This window comes from Danio rerio, chromosome 12 (genome assembly GCF_049306965.1).
Source record: "Danio rerio strain Tuebingen ecotype United States chromosome 12, GRCz12tu, whole genome shotgun sequence".
Classification (NCBI taxonomy): Eukaryota; Metazoa; Chordata; class Actinopteri; order Cypriniformes; family Danionidae; genus Danio; species Danio rerio.
The window spans coordinates 8,550,634-8,572,500 of record NC_133187.1 but is presented as its reverse complement, the minus strand read 5'-3'; the positions used below and the strand labels follow the sequence as shown (position 1 = coordinate 8,572,500).

The window sequence follows — 21,867 nt, the reverse complement described above, 5'->3', positions numbered from 1 at the left end:
AATTTTAATTACTTTAATGTATAATAAATATTTAAATATTTGTTTTTAATTATACTATAACAGGGTTTCTACAGGTTTCATCAAGTCAAATTAAAGACGTTTTAAGACCATTATGAATGAAATTTCAGACTTTGGCTAAATACTGAGGATTTTTTTCTAATGTCCCAGTTAAACTAGGGATGTTCAGTTTGGATCACGTGATTGGAAATCGGGCCCGATCATGTTGCTTCAGACTGGTTCAGAATCACTTTGTTGCAGACACACCATTGGTTAAATGCCTTTGAAAACACTGGCACTTTTATTCATTTATTTATTTATTTTTAAATGCCTGCCGGATATTTTAAGTTGAGGTGCTATTTGTTTTTATACTAGATTTACTGATGCAATAAAGTCCAAAAGTGAAGAATTTATGTTATTTATTACTTGATTCTTCAAGCTACCTCACAGAAGTGCTCTGTTTGTTAACAGAGTTGTTGAATGTTAAAATAAGGCCAATTAAAAAAAAAATAAGGAACATCCTAGATCTGTTTCTTTGCTCTTTTTTATTTTTTTTATTGTGTATTATAAAAGTATCGGATTGGGTTTTGGTATCAGTAGATACTCAAAATCAAATGACTCGGACTCAAGGTTTAAACAATTTGATCGGGACATCATTAAAAACAAATGTTATTGTAAGGAAGATAATTAAACCATATGTATATAAATAGAAATATACATAGAGCAAATAAAGTTAATAAATACAAATTTCAAAACTTTTATTGAGATGGGGTGTTGGTGATTGGATGGGTGTTGGTCCAATTGGATAGCTTTACATGGACGAAGGGAAATTAAGACCTGTTTAAAATGATTGAGACCTACAACACAATATTTCAGTGAATTTAAGACTTTTAAGTCCTTAATTTGTTTACATTTAGGACATTTTAGGACTTTTTAAGGCCCTGCGGATACCCTGTATAAATAACATAAGCTAATAAATAATAAGCTCAGTATAGAGAGAATTAATTTATTTACAAACTGGAAATACTGCAGTAAAATACTGAAATAATAGATTTTGTACTAAAATTAAAAGGATTTTAGAAATGAAATTAAAAGGATTATATAAAATGAAAATGTGCTTTAAATGTATTTATCATTCAGCTGAACAAACTGTCAGAATTGTAAGACATAAACACAGAATTGAAAAAATAAAATGGTAACACTTTACTCGAAAAGGTCATGAAACATTTATAATCATGACATGACACAATTTTATGCATGCTTTTAACAACCGTTGTTTAGTGTCATTTGCTCAGTTATGTCATTTTAAATACAAATGTGACATTCTTATGACAACTTGACATAAACAAATACATCACAACCTGTGTTTGTCTTTGTCACGACAACTTGACATATCTAAGATAACATAACTTGTCATAAATATGGCATAAACATGATTGTCATGAGGCATTATAATTGTGTCATTGGGTACAAACTTATCAGATAACAACACAGGCTAACAACTAGTATGTCATCAGTCTTAACAGGTGTTCATTTTTGCTTTGCTTATATATGTTTTTAGACTCTGAATGTGCCAGTAGTTGTTGACTTGCATTGTATGACTTACCATGGTTTCAAGCTAAAAAAATCTTCTTTAAGTACTACAAAAGAAAAAAATGTCACCCATACATCTACACTACCTGACAAAAGTCTTGTCGCCTATCCAAGTTTTAGGAACAACAAGTAATAACTTGACTTCTAGCTGATCATTTGGTATTAGAAGTGACTTACATGCAAGGCAAAGGCCTCTAGAGTACGCTTAGTTTACCAAAATAAAATATGAACATGATTTTGAATGATTTAATTAGGACAGTAAGGTCTGACTTTGCTTAAATGTATTGTCACTTAACAGTAATAATGTACAGTATTAAATATAAAGTCATGATGCAGTAGAAAGTAGGAAGTAGGGCTGCAAATTAGCTTTATGCTATATGCCCTATGTACACAACATCGGTTATCTTTGTATAACAATGTCAAGTGTATTGTCCCTGTAAAATAAACAAGCAAATAAAATAAAATAAAAATAAAAAAGAATTAATATTGTGTATGACTCCCATGAGCTTGGAGGACTGCATCCATACATCTCTGCAATGACTCGACTTTAATTAATAAAGTCATCTGGAATGGCAAAGAAAGCTTTCTTGCAGGACTCCCAGAGTTTATCAAGATTCTTTGAATTCATCTTCAATGCCTCCTTCATCTTACCCCAGACATGCTCAATAGTGTTCATGTCTGGTCACTGGGCTGGCCAAGACTGGAGCCTCTTGACCTTCTTTGCTTTTAGGAACTTTGATGTGGAGGCTGAAGTATGAAGGAGCGCTATCCAGCTGAAGAATTTGCCCTCTCCTGTGGTTTGTAATGTAATGGGCAGCACAAATGTCTTGATACCTCAGGCTGTTGATGTTGCTATCCACTGTGCAGATCTCTCTCACATGCCCCTATACTGACTATAATCCCAAACCATGATTTTGCCTTCACCAAAGTTTACTGATTTCTGTGAGAATCTTGGGTCCAGTATGTCTTCTGCGGTATTTGCGATGATTGGGATGCAGTTCAACAGATGAGTCAGCTGAAAAATCTACCTTCTGACACTATTCCAAATGATCAACGAGAAGTCAAGTTATTATTCTTTGCTTTAACAACTGGGATCGACGACAAGGCTTTTGACAGGTAGATTAAATTAACAGCAAATTTTATTATTAAATGAGGCATCTGAAAATCAAAGCGAAGCAGAATCAAAAACAAACGACCCTTTCAAAATGCAATAACACCCTGTTGTTTTGCGAATCAAATGTCTTTCAAGACAAGCATCACGCATTCCAAAGGTCAAGACATCGCTGACAGGCGATTCATCACTGCTGAAATATATTCAATCCGTCCCTTGCACACACCACAACCAGACTATTATAGTTATTCAAGAATTTGATGCAATTGTTGGCAAGCCAGCGTCTATAAAAAAAAGTGTCAGCGCCCGTCTATTTGAGTATGTAAGCGCATGCAAATGTCTGAGCGGTGTGTGACCTTGTACCATCTGCTAGAGAACTGGCAGACTTATTAATGCTTAAGGACGAAATGAAGATGTAGACTTGTCGGTGCCCTAACTGGAGCTCATTAAACACTGTTTTTCGCACTCACCTCGTCGTTTGCACTCTCCATGAAAGAGCCCCCAAATAAGGCAGCCATCCAGTCACAGCTAGAGATCAGCAGTGGTTTGTGGGCGTTAATGGTGCCATCGTCTAACCTGAACACCACATCTGCGAAAAGAGAGTCCAAAATACACCATGAGGAGTTATTCTGTTTTATCTTGTACCACTGAAATTCATGGACTGTCACATCAACATGAAGTGTTGGGAATTAAACTACCACCAAAACTAGTATTAGTATTTCTACAGCTTTAATGAAGTAAGCTACTTTATATTGGTAGTTTCTATCGTATGCTAGCTATTGACCTTATTCTAAAATGCGGAAGTGCGCCTGTTTTCGCGATTGTCTTAGAACTTCCGATTCAGTCGCCTATGGAAGAAATAACTAGGAATAATAAATGGCAGAAAACGGTCAAACTACTTGCTCTACAAACAAATGTTTGCATGACTATACAGACCAAGTAGAATAATATAATAATAAAATATCAAATTGCAACATCAAGCAGCGTAATGAGCAGTTTTTATCGTCAAAAAATGAATGGAAGTGAATGAGACCGGAAGTCTCAAGCCAAAAAAGTTTCGAATGGCAGCGCCCGCTCGTCGGCAGAGAATAAGGTGAATACTGTGACTGTAATTACATTTACATTAATGTATTTGGCAAACATCTTTAGTCAAATCATTTTTGAATATCGTTGGATTTTGCCGTTTTGTTGATTGAAGTTGTGTGAACTACACACAAAAAAGATTGATTTTCCTCCATGTCTCATTTTACAACTCTCCTAGGGTTAAACGCTTGAGTTTTACCGTTTTTAATCCATTCAGCCAACTCTGGCGAGATCACTTTTAGCTTAGCTTAGCATCATTAGATCATTGAATCAGGGCCTACTCACACTATGCCATCCGTACCGTGCCCAGGCCCGTTTCCTGGATCGTTTGAGAAGTGTGAGTGCGCTGAATCAGGCTCAAGCTTGGTTTACTTGGCCGGCCCTGGCCCACTTGGAAGAGGTGTGCCTGAGCGCGGTTCACTTAGGCTTTTTTGTGTGTGCAAAACGCGCCAAAGCCCGAAACTGAAAGCGAGACGTGACTTTTAAGGGACTGTTTCATATGGATTTATTAATCAATCTTACTGTTCAGTGAACGCAAACTGCCGTAGTTTATTAAAGACGCAAACCCCTTACTGCACGACAGCTGCAAACCTTCAGAAAACCTCCTAACTCCTGCAGCACGAGGACTTATTGTTTATGAGCGTCAAAAGTGGCTGATCTGTTCGGCGAAACATCTGACTGCGTGTCACCGCATCCCTAAGGACTAAAGCGATATAACTAGAGAAACGTCCACTGTGCTGAGCGAGATCGCTTACTGAACAGCGCAGCATCGATGATGTAAGCGTGCCCGGTTTTACAAACCGAAAAAAAAATTCTCATATTTACGGTAAACTACCGTATTTTATTAATTTATAGAGGTAATATGTCTGTATATAATGACCAACATCTACACATCTTTTCATTATCAGCATATAGAAGGTGCTCAGTGTCATTCACACAGCTACTAAACACCAGTATGGTAACACGCATAAAATTAAAGTCATGAAATAAACATTGTTTATCAACATTAGATGTAACATAAATCTATAATGTACATAACTGATGGGGAAACAACTAAAAAGATCCATATTAATGTCAACAAAAAGCTTAAAAAGTTGTGTCCAATGCAGGGAATTCTGGGAAAGTCAATATACAGTTATTCGCTGTATATATTAAGGAAACATACTGTTAACCAGGTTACGGATTTGTACTGTAGCATTTTTACAGTTTTTTACCGTTAAAATCACGGCCATTTTTTACAGTGATATTGTGACTGTAATTGCATTTACAATAATGTTTTGGCATCCATCTTTATTCAAAGCGTCTAATGCTGGGAACACTGCACACACACTGACTGTCTGTTGTGTGCACTAGTTGTGTGAACTACACATAAAAACAATTGATTTCGCTCCATGTATTGGTATTTGTTTGTGATTTCCATAAAATGGTCAGCCACACAGATGAACAATGCAAGTTTCAAAGGAACTCTCCTAGGGTTAAACAGTTGAGTTTTACCATTTTTAATCTGTTCAGCCAAGTCTGACAGGAGCACTTTTAGCTTAGCTTAGCTTAGCATAGATCATTGAATTGGATTAGAAAATTTAAATTGCCAAAGAGTTTTGATATATTTATTGCAAAGCTTGACTCTTCTGTAGTTAAACAATGTACTAAGATTAATGGAAAATTAAAAGTTGCTATTTTCTAGGCTGATATGTCTAGGAACTATTCTCTAGATCATAGGTCTCAAACTCAGTTCCTGGAGGGCCACTGCTCTGCGCATTTTGCTCCAACCCTATCAAACACAGCTGATTCAAATAATCGAGGTGTTCAAGACTACTAGAGACTATTCAGCAGGTGTGAGTTGGAGGTGGTTAAAGCTAAACTGTGCAGAGCTGTGGCCCTCCAGGAATTCAGTTTGAGACCATTGCTCTAGATCCATCGTAATAATAAAGGAACTTTGCTGCCATACCATTATTATTATTACAATGACAATATTTAGTTGTACTTTATATTTAAAAATGGCTAACTTGTTGAACGCACAAGTGACAAATCTTTGTAAACCAATAACGTTTAGCAGCAAGACTACAGCACTGTTGTACTAGGTATTCTTACAAAAGGGTCCTAAAAAGTGGCATGTTTCGCTATTTTGGTACTTCTTACTCTACCGAATTCTACCACTCAATGAGACCTACATGCATGTAATTATGTACAGTTTCAAAGAAATGTTTTTAAATCAAAAACTAGCATGATCACATTTCAGATGTTGTGGCAGATGTAATAATAATGTTGAATTACACTTAAATATGTGAGTTCCTCCATACCTGTGAAATTATTCTTGGCGAGACACTCTTTGATTCGGTTGGCTTTTCTCACGTGGAACGCTTTTGTGATCTCTTGATTCATGAAGCCTTCATTGTTCATGATGTTCTCCACCATCATCCGGAGATCAAACACTTCTAGGATCTCTGCAATCTGGGCGATCTTCATCAGGTCCTTCTCCTTCTCGTCCAACTCGCCGGTGTAGAGGAAGCGCAAGACCGCACTGAATGGCCCATGGTGAATGGAATGATCCATCTTTACGATTGTCATGAGAGCCGGCGTACCTGTGACCGGGTTGATCACGTTCTCCTTGTGGATGCTGTAGAAAGCCTTGCTCCAAGATGCCAGGGAAAGCCTTGTGCGTCGGTGCATCCCGCTGAAACTCAACATTTTGAGGGTACCGTCACTCTTGGATGCTCGAAGAGAGCAAGGAGAAAGGTTTGGGAGAACCATGACATCCTCTTCCGTGTCCAGGCTTAGTGTGCGCATTAGCTGATCTCGGCCGTGACGCTCTGTTACCACCAAGCACTGGGATTCGTCCGAAAAGTCCATTTGAAAGAGGTCGAAGAATTTGGAGGATGAGGTAGACAGGTAGATTCTGTGGGCATACAAGTGGACGTGCTCCTGAACGATAAACATAACATCAGCACATAGAGGGGTCTCAAGAAGCTGCTTCGGGCCATCCCGGTTTTTGGCTGGACACTCTGGGATCTTTATAAGCGGCGGAGGAGCTTTGGGTGGCAAAAACGGTGCCTGCAGAAGAGGCTTTTGGACTCGCCTCAGATGAGACTTCCAGAACTGTAGGTGGCGTCTGGAGATGAGAGCTGCTCGGATGGCGTTATCAAAGATATCCTTGATACCGAATTGATCGAAAACGCTGGTCTCGTAGTATGGGATGCCAAGCTCTTTGGCTACCTCCCTTCCACTCTCTGGAGGCAAAATGTCTCCAGGTTTAATGGGCCTGTGAGAGACAAGTAAATGCATTCAGAGGTCACCAACCCTGTTCCTGGAGAGCTAACTTAATGCTAATTTCAGTCACAACTCTGGTCAAACACGCCTGTCAGTAATTATCAAGCGCTGCTTCAGGTCCAAATTAATTGATTTAGGTGTGTTTAATCAGGATTGGAGCTGAACTCTGCAGGAAGGTAGCTCTCAAGGAACAGGGTTGGTGACCCCTGATCTAGTGAGCTTTTATGGAAAGCTTATATATGCACATTAAGCAAGGTGATTGAAGCATTATAGATGTTTGGAAACCTTTTGACAAGGCTTAAAAAAGTCATATAAACCAAACATGTTAATAAACATGCTATAAAGCCATTTTCAAACAAAAATAATGTGGACAGAGTTTGACAGAAAAGCCACTTTACTACTATCAGACTGAACAGTTCCCTTTGGTTAACCATTCAATTCCATGCTGATCCAGGCCAGTCAGTATGGAGACAGTTTCAGGTAGATCTTGTGAGACACATCAGATCTCACAAGATCTTGTGGCACAAGATCTATCGAGATCTGATGTGTCGTACAAGATCTGACTGTTCTCTTGAGAATGTCATGGTTAATGCAAAGGCAGTTTGAATTGTGGTTCGGTGTCAGAGCCTAGTTCCAAAAAAGTGGTTAATAAGTAGCACCAAAACATTGCTGGGCTAGAAGTAAAAACTACTTGAGTCAGGGGCTAAGGGCAGGATTACCTTTGCAAAGAGATGAACAGAAACTATTATGAACATGTTGGTCTCCTTTTGTATTCTCCTTCTATACAAATTGCAGCACATATTTTAGTATAGTTTGCAATCCGTCTATATGAACGCTGCATGATAATGTTGGATTCGCTATGTTTGGATGCTGATGTAGGTTTGTAAAGTTATTAACATTAAAAGCAATGTATTGTTGATCCCACATTTGTATTTAGCACTTTTGTTAGTGTTGCTGGGAAAGTTCTGTATGCATTGTCAGGCTTGCCAGACATGCTGGTGGAAAAATGGTGTAATGCTATTCTACTTCCGGCGTTCTGAGTTTGAGTCCCGGTTCGCTGATCTTTTCCAATGTCATATGTCCTCTCTTTCCAACTTTTCTTCCACTCTTCAAACGGTTATATCACAATAAAGGCAAAAACGGCAAAAAAAAAAAAAGAAAAAAAAGAACATGACCATAACTTTGGCTGTTCTGTGTAGTACACGCCCATCTTTTATGCTTGAAGAAAGTTTTTTTTTTTTTTTTTTTTGAGTTTCAAGCGAGCACTACTTTGTTTGTAATTAATTATTGCAGTCATTGATTGCACTTAAAACAATATTTGCGTTATTATATGTTCTTATTTATACTACTTATAATGCACATTTTGCAGTGTTTATATGTTTTTACTAGAAATTATTTATTTAAAAATGCAGAAAAAAATTCAGTTGAATAATAGATTTCAGAGAATTTAATTAAAGGAATTTATATATATATATATATATATATATATATATTAGTGATGGGCCGTTATCAGCGTCAACGCGAGACACTTATCGGGCGATTCAAAAAATTATTGCCGTTAATCTATTCCCAAAGTTGTGTTGGGAGCTGGGTCTATTCTACGCAGGCTATGATGACTTTCACCTTGATATTTTAGCGTGAATGTATACCAGACCGGTGAGCCGTCTGACAAAAAAAAAGTGCCCTTCTGAATTAAATCAGCAGGATGGGCTTCTGGATCTTTCACTTACTTCACAGACACTACTGACTACACTTAAATGAACATCTGTAATCTGGTTATTTTCCTTAATAGACAATAATAAAATTAAGGTGTTTACATGAAGTGCTTTCATGTAAGAGTTTCCTGTAATTTTGGGTGACGTTAACTGCAGTTTGGCAGTTCCACTTTAACTCATGAACTTCTCATTCATGCCCCCGTGACAAACTGGGGTATTAGACGCAAATAAGGAGTAAGGACTGGTGAGAGTGTTATGGAATTTAATAATGCACGCCGAATGGAAAGAAAAAAACTTCTTCATTTCGCGATGTGTGTTTATGTGCACGATCCTTTAACGACAGCCGCGTGTTTGGATCTTGTCGGAAAATATGGCGAAAAGCCTACATGACGGTAATAGTTTTATTGCGATGTTTACTTCAGTAATGCCCCTAATATTTGCATACTCCACATGTATTAATTCCATTTCTGTATAGTTCAGTTATGACTTTAGTCGGATTAAGGTGATCAAAAATCGCAGTTTCGAGCTTATGTAGGCCTACAGTTCAAAATTCATGTTTAACTGAATAAACAGTGAGTAAACACAAGAACATCTTATTGAACATCATTTATTTTCATCATCAATTATCATAGTAGAACAGTTTCTCAAGCAGTTTGTGATGCATTTTGGAAACAGGAGATGAGCCCCTGGTCTAATGTGCCACCTAGCTTCAGGAACTCGTCCTCAAAGACTTACTTTGTTATTATTTGGGTAGCACACATATACTGAATGCCTTCGGCAGAATTTATATGAGCCATTTTAATTTAGATTAATTCCAAGATTACAGTGAAATTAATCTAGTTTAAAAAAAGATCTATGCCCATTTATAATATATATATACTATCATTGAGGGAGTCTAAAAATCTCATCTTGTTCTCATGAACCCAGTCTCATGTCTCATCTCATCTAGTGGGATATGATTCTGCCACCCACTCATCACCTCCTTAACTCCTGACTGTTCATACCATTCAGCATGATAGTGGAAAGGTGGCTAATGTTGAAAAGGTTCTCACTTAGTTACTAGTACCTTGATAATGGTCGCCTAGCACGATTGACTGCCTCCAGGTCAGCGTAGCGCAAGTCCAGCTGGCAGCCAACCAAGATGACAGGTGTGCGTGGACAGAAGTGCTTAATCTCGAGGTACCACATGGTTTTAACATGGTGTAAGGAGTTGGGATTGGCGATGGAAAAGCAGAGGACCACGACATCAGACCTTCAAAAGTGAAAGGTAAGAAACAAAATCAAGCAATTGTCTTATGGAAACGTCATCTGTTGAACAACACAGGGCAAGACACCACGTAACACGCATGCTAATAGAAGTTTAAGCCAGAAGTGTCATGTGACAGGTGCCAAGCGGTATTCGTAGCAACACCACAGTCCTTTAGTGTTCGGTGGACATGCAAAACCTGCAATCTCAATGCCAGCCCCGACATTGACCTGTTGACAGCACGCAAAAAGATTGCCTTTAGTTTAACATGTGCCTGATGCCAGAGACCACAAACTCCTTTGGCAATTTTTTTTTGGAGGACCAGAACAAACATGATCAACAAAAAAAACAGACGAAACAAAAAAGCACAAAGAGGATGACATGCAGACATTCTGGCGCACTGCCGGCATAGCTTCCTGTAGCAAGATCAATACAAACTCTATCCTAGGGAAAAGGGGGCAACAATCGTCACCACACAAAGACGTGAATAACGTACGATCACCCATTTGCCATCGTCCACAAAAGGAATCGTGCATTTCATAACGCTGACTGGGCAAGCGAAGGTCTCGGCTACCACACCACACATTTGGCAATGCAGAGAATAATGGAGATGCTAGCAGACTTGAAGACTTACAGCGTCTCTTTTATGATTCACAGGCTTGCATAAAGATCATAGGAGGCCTACAAACAAAAAGAGGCACAGAAAAATTCTACATAATAGTAAGCCTTTGTAGTCAACACCACTTTAGAATAACAAAAGTACAACATTACGCCACAGTCTTTAAAGACAATGTAAGTCCAAACCTCAAGGGGTGTCTGATATCAAGCTGCCTTTGAGACGTGAGGTTAAGGGTATCTGAATTCTTTGATGTGTCACTGCTTGCTCCCAATAATTGCTAGGTTAAAGCTTATCCTGTCCCCAATAATGGTTTGCTGAAAGCCCAACATCTTGGGTCAAAATGGGGTTCTTGGCAGAGCACTCTAGAGACAAGCCTGTTTGATGTTAAGCCAGAATCAATGCACTTTAATAAAACTTGTAGCAGTTATTTGGCCTCCAGAATCTCCTGAGGAGTCAGTGTGGATGCAATTAGACTCAACAATAACTCCTCTAACCGGAATGAATAAGAGCAAATCAGCAGCAATTATTCTTATTAACCTTGCATCAATCCGTAGAGCGAATCTCTCAACGTCTTTAATTAGCAATAACACAAAACATGATCAGGGGTAGATCTGTAAATTGCAAAACAGTCACGCTAGCTATTTTCCATGCGCTTATTTTTATGCGCATTTTGAAATATTGCATAAAAAAATGCTTCATGGAAATTTCAAGACGCACATCAATTTTGAAAACACGCTCACAACTGAGGAGGATACATTTTATATTTATTCGAAAAGAAACAATGTGCATAAACTAGGATGGAAACACATTTATTGAATAAATTACAGAATGCTCATGAAAAAAAGTCAAGTGATAACAAAAATGGGTGCAATGGAGTGATATTACTGGACAAACCAGTGCACCGACCGCATTGTAAAACATCTGAAATGTTGTTTTGGTCATTCTAAAATCTCTTCGCCAAAGTTTGTCATGAAAGTGGTTCAATATTGTTATCTGAGAGAACTGAATTTCTTGCAGAGAACTGTATCCGTCTCGCACCTCCAAAAGCCATGTGCATTCAGCATGTTTCAAGTTTGGAGGTTCATGTAATTTATTATACATGGTAAAAGGCCCACAGTAGCTTTTTCTACAACAGCAAATTCGATTTTTTCTTTTTGATATTTGCTGCCATTTTTATTGGGAAGTGATGATTTTGTTCTTTTGGCTAATTGAATGGAAACCGATTTATTTACAATTTTTTTAATGTGATATTCCAGTTATGCATACATGTTTTACTCACATCTTTAGATGGAAATTGTGATAAAGGTTGTCTTTTCCCTTCCATGGAAAATATTAGCTAATCACCCGGATTTGTGGCTTCTCTTTTGGAGAATTGGTTATTGTGCTTCAACGCTGAATGAACCAGACACTCTTAAAATGATAAGCGTGTATGTACTATATGCTAATTGAATCATATCCTGTATAAGATAGCTGCTTGTTAATTATGACGTCACACAAAGAGGCTTCCGGGTCCAAGTGCTCTATCAAACTGTATAGGGAGACTCAACAAATGGTAATAAAAATGGTAATAATAAACATTAACAAAGTGATATAATACTTTCGAAAATCATGATCACATTATATTTATATATATATATATATATATATATATATATATATATATATATATATATATATATATATATATATATATATATATATATGTATATATTTGTATATATTTGTATATGTATATTCCAGGAGACAGGACAAAACGGGAGATGGGTTTGAAATACGGGAGACTCCCAGGAAAAACAGGAGGGTTGGCAGGTATGCTAATATTAGATCGCCAAAAAGTGGTAAATTTTTTAGTAATAATATGTTAAAATATTGATGTCTGTGATGCAGCAAGTCCAGCCAGAGACTACTGTGTACACCATGATTTTACATAAGATTCATTTTTAAGAGTTCACACTTAGCTATTGCTTAATACTAATTGCAGGTTTTGCATGCTGTCCCGGGAGAGATCCCTGAGCTCTGAGATACTTGAGAACAGATATCGAGAGCTCTCCCTGGTATTGGAGGAAAGGAGATGGGGGATTTTTTATGAACTAAGATACTGGAAGTAAAATGAACCGGGCTGTTTATTGAAGGCTACGATTTACCTGATTGGTTTATCGATGATTGTGATGCAAGACCATCCGTGACCAGTCATAGCATGTGATCCTCTCGAATTAGTTCATAAAACTCCACTTAATGTGTGATATGACTGAAAAGTGGTCATAACCGAATATTTTCTCAATTTAAATAAGTAGTGGCTTGGACCCGGAAACAATATTCCATACATCCCAACTTAACACATGGATACATGCTATGCTACTATTGTATTTATTCATGTTCCTTCTGCTTAGTCCCTTTATTCATCAGGGGTTGCCACAGCGGAATGAACCGCCAACTTATCCAGCATATGTTTCAGACAGCGGATGCCCTTGCAGCTGCAGCCCATCACTGGGAAACACCCATATACACATAATTTATAGACATTTACATTAGATGTCGCCTGCCCTGTTGTTGTCTGTTGGAAGGAATGCGTCAATAGAGCTGCCATTTTAGTACAGGGTAGCGGTCCTTTGAAACGAATGTATGTATGCATATAATTATGATCGGGAGTTTTCCCGGTGGTCATAATGCAAATATATATTTTTTAATTACAAATATTATAAATTTACATCACTTTTCTACATGGATGGTTAAGTGACCGCACGGGCATTGCTGACTAAGAGAGTGTGTTTGTGTACGTGAAAATACATATCCTTCCTCCTGTTAGATTTGATCTAATCCGTGTCCTAAAACACCCCCCTCTCCTGCTTTCACTTCTCATACGAACGAGGGAGCGATTTGTTTGTGAATGAATCTCCGTTATGAACGACTCGTTTACTTAGCAGACAATAATACAAGTTTCTAGCACTGCAGCATCTTGTTGTCATATTTTATTTAAATTGTTGGCTTATTTTATTCAACAAAACTAGCATAAGTTTTGCGATATGCGATATCTAAGGTATATATGTAAAAAAATGAATAACTTTCTGGCTATTGGGTATTAGGCGTGGATATATACATTGCGATCATGATTTTCAAAAGTATTACAGTGCTTTGTAAACGTTGTTATTACCATTTGATGAGTTTCCCCATGCAGTTTGATAGAGCGCTAAGACCGCGAAGCTGCTTTGCGTTATGTCACGCTTAACAAGCGGATAAACCGAGTGAATGTAAAACGAATGGATATTGCGTTCATTTAAAGTCATTTCAAGCCAGTATGACTTTTTTTTGTTCAGAAAATGAAAGTCAATGATGGTTTGGTTTACATATCTAAAAATATCTTCTTTAATGCTTCACAGAATCAAGGAAGTCAGAAATAAGGTTGAATAAACGATGACAGAATATTTTTGGGGTTAACTATCCCCTTACATTTGACACAATATCATTTGTCATGAATAAATCATATCTTATAATCTGTGTCCATGAAGTTCCACACAAAAATAGAAAACAATCAACGTATATGAAGCAAAATCCATTTATAAAGTATTTAATTCAACGGATTATCTAAAAATAGGAATCGCCACATGGCTATGTATTACATAAATCATTTGTATCATTGAGCATTCAGTGAAAATGATAACTAAAAGCAATAAATACAGAATAAAATTATACATTGTGTAATTATATTGTTATTATGCTATTACTATTCACCTTTATTCTTAGCCTATGCTCACTAAGCAGGACTTCTTACACTCCTATTTAGTAGTTACTGACTGAACATTGGGATTTGGGGAGGTGTAGTACCTTAGAATCTGTTTCCTATAACATTATGGATTCCTTCTAAAGACAACAGGGTACACCAGTCACACAACAAAGCCCTGAGTAAGACATCCAGCGATCGTCTAGAGGTCATTATGTGAGTCCGAGCCAAGCTTTATGAATCCAGAAATTGGTGCCTGGGTTTTATTTTTAGGATGCAATAAAGCAGGGTAGACTAAAAATATAATTCCATTGAACATGACGGGCCTGAAGCCAGGGAGCACGCCATGCTCTCCAGGCAACAAGTCAGGTGTGTCTGATTGGAATAGTCTAGTGTGTCTGGATTGGGTTTGGTTAAGCGATAAATCACTTTTTTTCTCTCTCTCTTTCGCAGGATACATACGCAGACAGCTTTTCTTGAGGTTTCTAAAGTCTCCCTGCAGACTGTCAGAAAGAAGAATCGGGGCATTCTCTTGTTATTGAACACCAGCCATCTCCAATGGGAAGTAAGAACCTAAGTCTTAAAGAGTATAATTGGAGTGTGTCCAATTACTAGCTGGTCTGAATTAGTACTTCGAACATAAATTTAGGTGCTAACAATCTACTAATGAGTAGCTCATTCCTTCGTTTATTTATTTTCTTTTGGCTTAGTCCCTTATTTATCATGAGTCACCACGGCGGAATGAACCGCCTGCAAGTAATTTAAAACACATTATAAGAAAAAAGGCCCACAGTGACTTTCTTACGTCAACAAAATCCATTTTAATTTTTGATATTTGTTGCCAGTTTATTAGAAGGAAATGGTGTTTAATTCACAAATGCTTTATGCAGTATTCAATTTTGCTGCAAATTTATGACAAAAAGTCAAGACAACAAATATTTTTGTAGCTTATTTTAGCTCAGGGATGTCCAAACTTGGTATCCTGAAGGAGAGTTTGGTTTCAACCCTAATCAAACACACCTGAACCAGCTAATCAAGCTCTTACTAGATGTGCTAGAAACTTCTTGGCAGGTGGTGTTGAAGCAAGTTGGAGCTAAACTCTGCAGGACACCGGCCCTCCAGGACTGAGTTTGAACACCCCTGTTTTAGTTGACCATTTAATTTTAAGACAATTCTAACTCAATTGTTTTGGTTATACAAAGTCTAACTTTATATGTTTAGTCAGTTTTATTAATGGCAGTTGAGATGACTACAAATGTTAATTCGATTCAAATAAATTTAGGCAGCACGATTTTTTTTAACAGTGTAATTCACATATTTGAATGGAAACATTGCTATTGAGAAACTGCTGGCTGAAGAGACATTTACACAATGCACTAAAAACAGAATTGTTCAATGTTGTCAAAATAATTCCTGTTCACATCCTCAAAAAATGGTTTTGCTGCTTGCTCAAACTTGTTCAAATTTCAATTACTGAATTTTTTTTTTGGCTCAACTTAATTGTTTTAGCTACACTACCTGACAAAAGTCTTGTTGTCGATCCCAGTTGTAAGAGTAACAAATAACTTGACATCTAATTCATAATTTAGAAAAGTGGAAGAGGTTAGATTTTTCCGATGAATCATCTGTTGAACTGCATCCCAATCACCACGAATACTGCAGAAGAACTATTGGAACCCACATGGACCCAAGATTCTCATAGAAATCGGTCAAGTTTGCTGAAGGAAAAATCATGGTTTGGGGTTAAACTCAGTAGAGGGGTGTGCGAAAGATTTGCAGAGTGGATGGCAACATCAACAGCCTGAGGTAACAAGACATTTGTGCTGCCCATTACATTAAAAACCACATGAGCGGGCAAATTCTTCAGCTGGATAGTGCTCCTTCTCATATTTCAGCCTCCACATCAAAGTTCCGAAAAGCAAAGAAGGTCAAGGTGCTCCAGGATTGGCTAGCCCAGTCAGCAGACAAGAACATTATTGAGCATGTCTGGGGTAAGATGAAGGAGGAGGCACTGAAGATGAATCCAAAGAATCTTGATGAACTCTGGGCTTTCGTTTTCTTTGCCATTCCAGATGATTTTATTATTAAGTTATTTGAGTCATTGCAGAGATGTATGGATGCAGTCCTCATAGCTCATGGGAGTCATACACAATATTAATTGTTTTTCCACTGCACCATGACTTTATATTCTATACTGTACATTATTTCTGTTGTGACAAGACTTTCGTCTAAGCAAAGTCAGACCTCACTGTCCTAATTAAATAATTATAAAGGCCTGATCATATTTTATTTTGGTTAAATAAGCGTAATCTAGAGACCTTTGCCTTTCATATAAGCCAGTTATGATACCAAATGATCAACTAGAAGTCAAGTTATTATTGGTTGTTCCTAAAACTTGGATAGGCGACAAGACTTTTGTCAGGTGACAAAGTGAAAGTAACCCCAAACCATGATTTTTCCTTTACCAAACTTGACTGATTTCTGTGAGAATCTGGGTCCGAGAAATCTACCTTCTGCCACTTTTACACTTTTTCAACTCGAAGTCAAGTTATTATTTGTTGCTCTTACAACTGGGATCAACAACAAGACTATTGTTAGGTATTGTACTACACATATGCAAAATCTGATTTTCGTAGTTTGCATAGAGGGTATCATTTTTTATCATCATTTTTTGGCCATTTTCAGATCTCCAAAACACCATTGGCATGTAAATTATTGACCAAAATAAAAAAAATAAGTATTTGTAATACTTTTAGTAAGTTTTTTTCAAAGGTGTTGCTGTAAATGAATATAGTGATAAGAAAACTTATTGAGAGACACTCTTTGTGTTTAATAATCATAGGTTGTGTCTCATTATATAATTAAATATGTTTTTATCATCTAAAAAATTAGAGATGCACAGTGCATTGACAGACGCATTGGTATTGGTTGATGAATGCTCATTGTTATCAGTATTGGTGCGATTAGGAAAATGTGTTCCATATATTACATTCAATAAATTAGATACCATTTAAAGTTATACAATTCAGAAGAGTTCATACAAGAAACCAAAATGTTGCTGCTGTGGGATAATAATCAAAATTGCAATTTGTAAAAGATTTTGCGGGGGAAAAAAGTGCTTTCTGTAGATGTTTTAAAATAAAATAAGCTGTCCATTGTATTTATTTGCAAACCGGATCAAAATTTGAATCAAGATACGTTGTTATTTGCCTTATGGATCAATTATCTGCTTCCAAAAAACTCGAGTTATCATTTATCAGTATCAACCAATATTTCATATAGGAGCATCTACAAATACATTACAATCTGTTGGTAAAAACAACGTTGGTAATATTAGAAATTCTTATTATGAACAGTTAATACAATACAATAATCAAGCTACAATAATATGAAATGAATGCTGCATGCCATGCATTCTGTTTCTTGCAAATACATCTGTGCACGGAACATAATTGACATTGTTACCACCACTATAAACTCATACCAACATGGGACTGCTCTGTGTTTATTCTGTTCTGAAAATGCCATAAAAGAAAGCTTAAAAAGCAGTGAGTGTATGATGAATAGAAAGAAAGACCTCATTAAACAAGTGCTTGACACAAAATGGCCATGAGTTAACACAACAGTGCTCAGCTGTCATGTTCGGCACGCATTCAGTTGCAAATAGCTCAGTGTCTGATGTCAAAGCGAATGATGAAAGCATCTGATGGCAGGATGCTTCCTGTCTTTCTGTTCGGTAAATCGGTGCCACTTATGAACAGAAGAAGCACTTGAGATATTCCTTGGTAATTTGTTGAGGTATTAAGCAAAGAGCACTGGATTTTTCTCATGCATGCCCTCATATTTATGCTATTGTCAAAATCCCAGTTTACACAGATATATATATATATATATATATATATATATATATATATATTAGGGCTGCACGATATTGGAAAAAATTGACATTGCGATATTTTTTTCCTCTGCGATATATATTGCGATATTATATATATATATATATATATATATATATATATATATATATATATATATATATATATATATATTTACTTACAACTAGGGCTGTGACGGTCACCATGACAACCGCGTCAATGCGGTGGTCATTGCCACCTCGGTTGTCCATTGCCACCGGCCGTAGTACGTGACGTCACGCACTTTAAAACACAAATTACTGTTATGTTGCCAAGTATTACATATCTGTTAGAATATAACATTAGGCGCGATTCAGCAAGTTCAAGTTCAACCATGAATCTTGTTAGAAAACGAACTCTTACATCTGGGAACATTTTGGATTCGTGCCGAACTAGAAAGGTGAACGAATCAATTTGGATTAAGCTTTTTGTATGGGGGTTTTAAGTAAAGTGTGTTTTAATATTCACTGCTGAGTGCTGAGAGTCCAAACACTGAGGAGCAAATCCATCGATACGCAGATCCACGGGTCCCGAACCATGCAAGCTAGTGGCGATTGACGGCGAGGGAAAAAAAGCCATGTAGGCTTAATCAACTCCTGTCTTCTAAACGCAGAAGCCCAGCTCAGCCAGGCATGGCAGAGGCATTTGCAAAAATGGCCAGATACAAAAGAGAAAGTGATAAACGGAAGACATTGACGAGAAATTGAGCATATAGGCTATTTGGTAACTACTTAAGAACGCGCCGCTCCGCAGCGTAGAGAAACCTGCGTTGCGAGAAATGCGGGCGGCGGAACAGAAGCAGAAGCCCTCTCTCGCATGGTTGTGAAAAAGTAGCCTGTCTGTGCATTTTTCGCTACAAGCACACCGTCTGACAGTGTATTGCTCGAAACATTATAACCCCATTCTTCACTTAAACCGGACAAAGTCAACATGTTAGTTTTTCTGGCAAATAATTTAAAATATGACTACAAAAGGTGGAGAGAAACTACGCTGTTTTTTTAAACATCTGACTTATATTGTTACTAGGTTAATATTTTCTTTTTACGTATAATTATTAATATTTTTATTATTATTACACTGATTAGTAAAGTGCCATTTAGAATTTTTGTTAAGTTCTTAAAAATGTAACGTTTAATTGTTATTATTATACAGTTTCGAGCAGTTAAAGTAATGTAATATTTTACTACAATATTTATAAACAGTTTAGTGTTGTTTTATTAACGAAAGTTCAAAAATAAACATGTACGTTTATACGGATGTTTTATTTATTAATATTAAATTCGGTTATTCCTTAATTTTTACATAAAAGGTAAATTAACTTAAGTAGGCTACATTATTTGTTGATGTACGAGATCGAGGAACATGTTTGCCAGTAAATAATGTTCTCACCACTTAAAAAACAAAACAAATGAATAACTTGCGAAAAGGATGCAATAAAAAACGCAAGCGCTTAATCATTCTTCACAATCGGATTCGTACGTGCAATAAGCCGAGGCTATATTGCGCCGACAAGAACAAGCCCTGAAACTAAGTCTAGAGAGAGAATTAATACTAGTTGATATAAATGATTATAAACACGAACTGCGTTGTATGATAAACGCATCACAATGATGTCGTGATCTTTGCTGAAGAACTGATATGTTATCGCCGTCTCCCCAGCCAGGTTTTCATCTGCTTTTTTCCCCTTCTTCTGGATACAAACAATAATGTATCAGCGCCAGACCAGTGGTTTAAATTATATTTTACTCTCCTGATTTCTTTTCTTTTCATTAAAAAATTATTAAATGTTTAAAGTTTTGTATTGCATAGCCTATATATTTTTAAAGATTATCATTCAGCCTACCTGCAGCGCATGAGGTTGTGTGCTGGGCAAATCCCCTTTACTCATGCTACCCATTCCATTTATGACACTGTAAACTTGACTTGGCAGGCTGATCATCTTTAAACTCAAAAGGTGTTTTTAACTTGAGACTGCATGCTTCTGCATAATGTGATGTTTCTTATTACAACTAGCGGTGTCAAAATGAAAGCAAACATTATAAAGGGTTTTGTTTTATCAATTGTATAGTTTAGTTTTAATAATAGCTAATGTATATAATAAATTATAATATCGATTATTGTGTAGACTACAGTGTTCAACTAAACAATTTTATTAGGTTACTCTAATAGACCAAATCCCTAACTGAAAAACGAATGTGAAAATGACAGGCAGTTGCATCTTTGCTAAAATTAATTTAACGACAAATTTCTTTTGCTTTTTTCCCCTTTAGAGATCAAAAGAGCAGTATTTAAAGAATTATTTCACTAAAACATGAATTGAATGCCCAGTTCTTTCCCGTGTGAGTTTAGTGCGCCTCCGCCGCGTCAGCGTTTTTAAGGTTACAGGTGCACCCTGACCTGACGCGGGGACCAGATCTCTGTATTGCTTTAATTTCTCAATTTTCATAACTGCATTGCATTTTCTTATGGTAAAATATCAAAATTTATGTTCTGAAAGTAGTAGGAATGACGGGAGTGTTAGTAATTAATAACAGAAAGAACTTTCACTTTTGAGTGAACTTCTGTCACGTGTTATTTTTAGTATGATAAAATAAACAAAAATAGTAATGCAGAAAAGTATTTTTCGCTCTGCCAAGCCTTCTCTGTTGCTGTATAGAGAAGCAACCTGCTCAGTCTCCTTACCCCGGCCCCATCCCGCCCACCGACTCCTGAACGTCTCACTCACCAACTCACTCACTCACGCGGGCATGCACTGCGGTCTCATGAGGAAACGAAGCTTTTTGATATAATGTTTTTCTTGTTCCCAAATACAAATAATTTATCAAGTATTGTTTGACATAAGTATTCGTAAAAACACGCTATTCCTGCTTTTCCGAATACCGTATTCCGGTTCGGCTCCACCCATAATATATATATAATTTTTTTTTTTTTTTTTTTTTTGTATCGCACCCTCCTGCGATGTGACTATCGCGGATGCGCACATCGCGATTTCGATGCTGAAACGATATATCGTGCAGCCCTAATATATATATATATATATATATATATATATATATATATATATATATATATATATATATATATATATATATTATATATATATATATATATATATATATATATATATATATATATATATATATACACACACACACACACATATATATATATATATATATATATATATGTCTTCGCACAGAGTCACACCTATTGGCATAATCTATAAATTAGCATAATGCACCATAATGCAAAGAATTTAAAAGAGAAATAAAGGGGTAGTTCACCCAAAAATCACTTTACTTGCTTTTATATTGCTTCATGACTATTATTCTGTGGAACACAATAAATGTTGTTTAACTAAACCCTTCATGCTGCTCTTTTTTATTCAATAAATTGGACAGAAGTGAGGCAGAAACTAAGAAATGTTGCTGGTGTTCTTGAATCTAATATGCAAATCTACATATTTAAATATGGTAAGCCGTGGTTGTTAATGTGACACATTGTTTTGGTCTTTACCATCCCTCATCATGCCCCCATGCATGAAAAGCTGGTTTTATTGGTGCCGTGACCCGGATGGGAGTGTAATTGAGGCGAGTCTCTAGGA

General features: G+C 36.7%; 1 protein-coding gene across 2 annotated transcripts in view; it reads right to left on the bottom strand.

The window, feature by feature from the left end:
• Positions 1-21,867, bottom strand: part of rhobtb1 (Rho related BTB domain containing 1) — a 46,108-nt gene that overhangs the window by 16,601 nt on the left and 7,640 nt on the right. The window contains exons 4-7 of one of the 2 annotated variants that reach the window (XM_073918239.1): positions 10,647-10,693; positions 9,833-10,018; positions 6,085-7,043; positions 3,172-3,290 (exon numbers count right to left, since the gene is read on the bottom strand). In XM_073918239.1, coding sequence (XP_073774340.1) covers positions 3,172-3,290; positions 6,085-7,043; positions 9,833-9,954 — 1,200 coding nt within the window. In that variant the 5' untranslated portion in view covers positions 9,955-10,018; positions 10,647-10,693. The remainder of the gene's footprint in view (positions 1-3,171; positions 3,291-6,084; positions 7,044-9,832; positions 10,019-10,646; positions 10,694-21,867) is intronic. The other variant, XM_003199567.7, reaches the window with a different exon arrangement.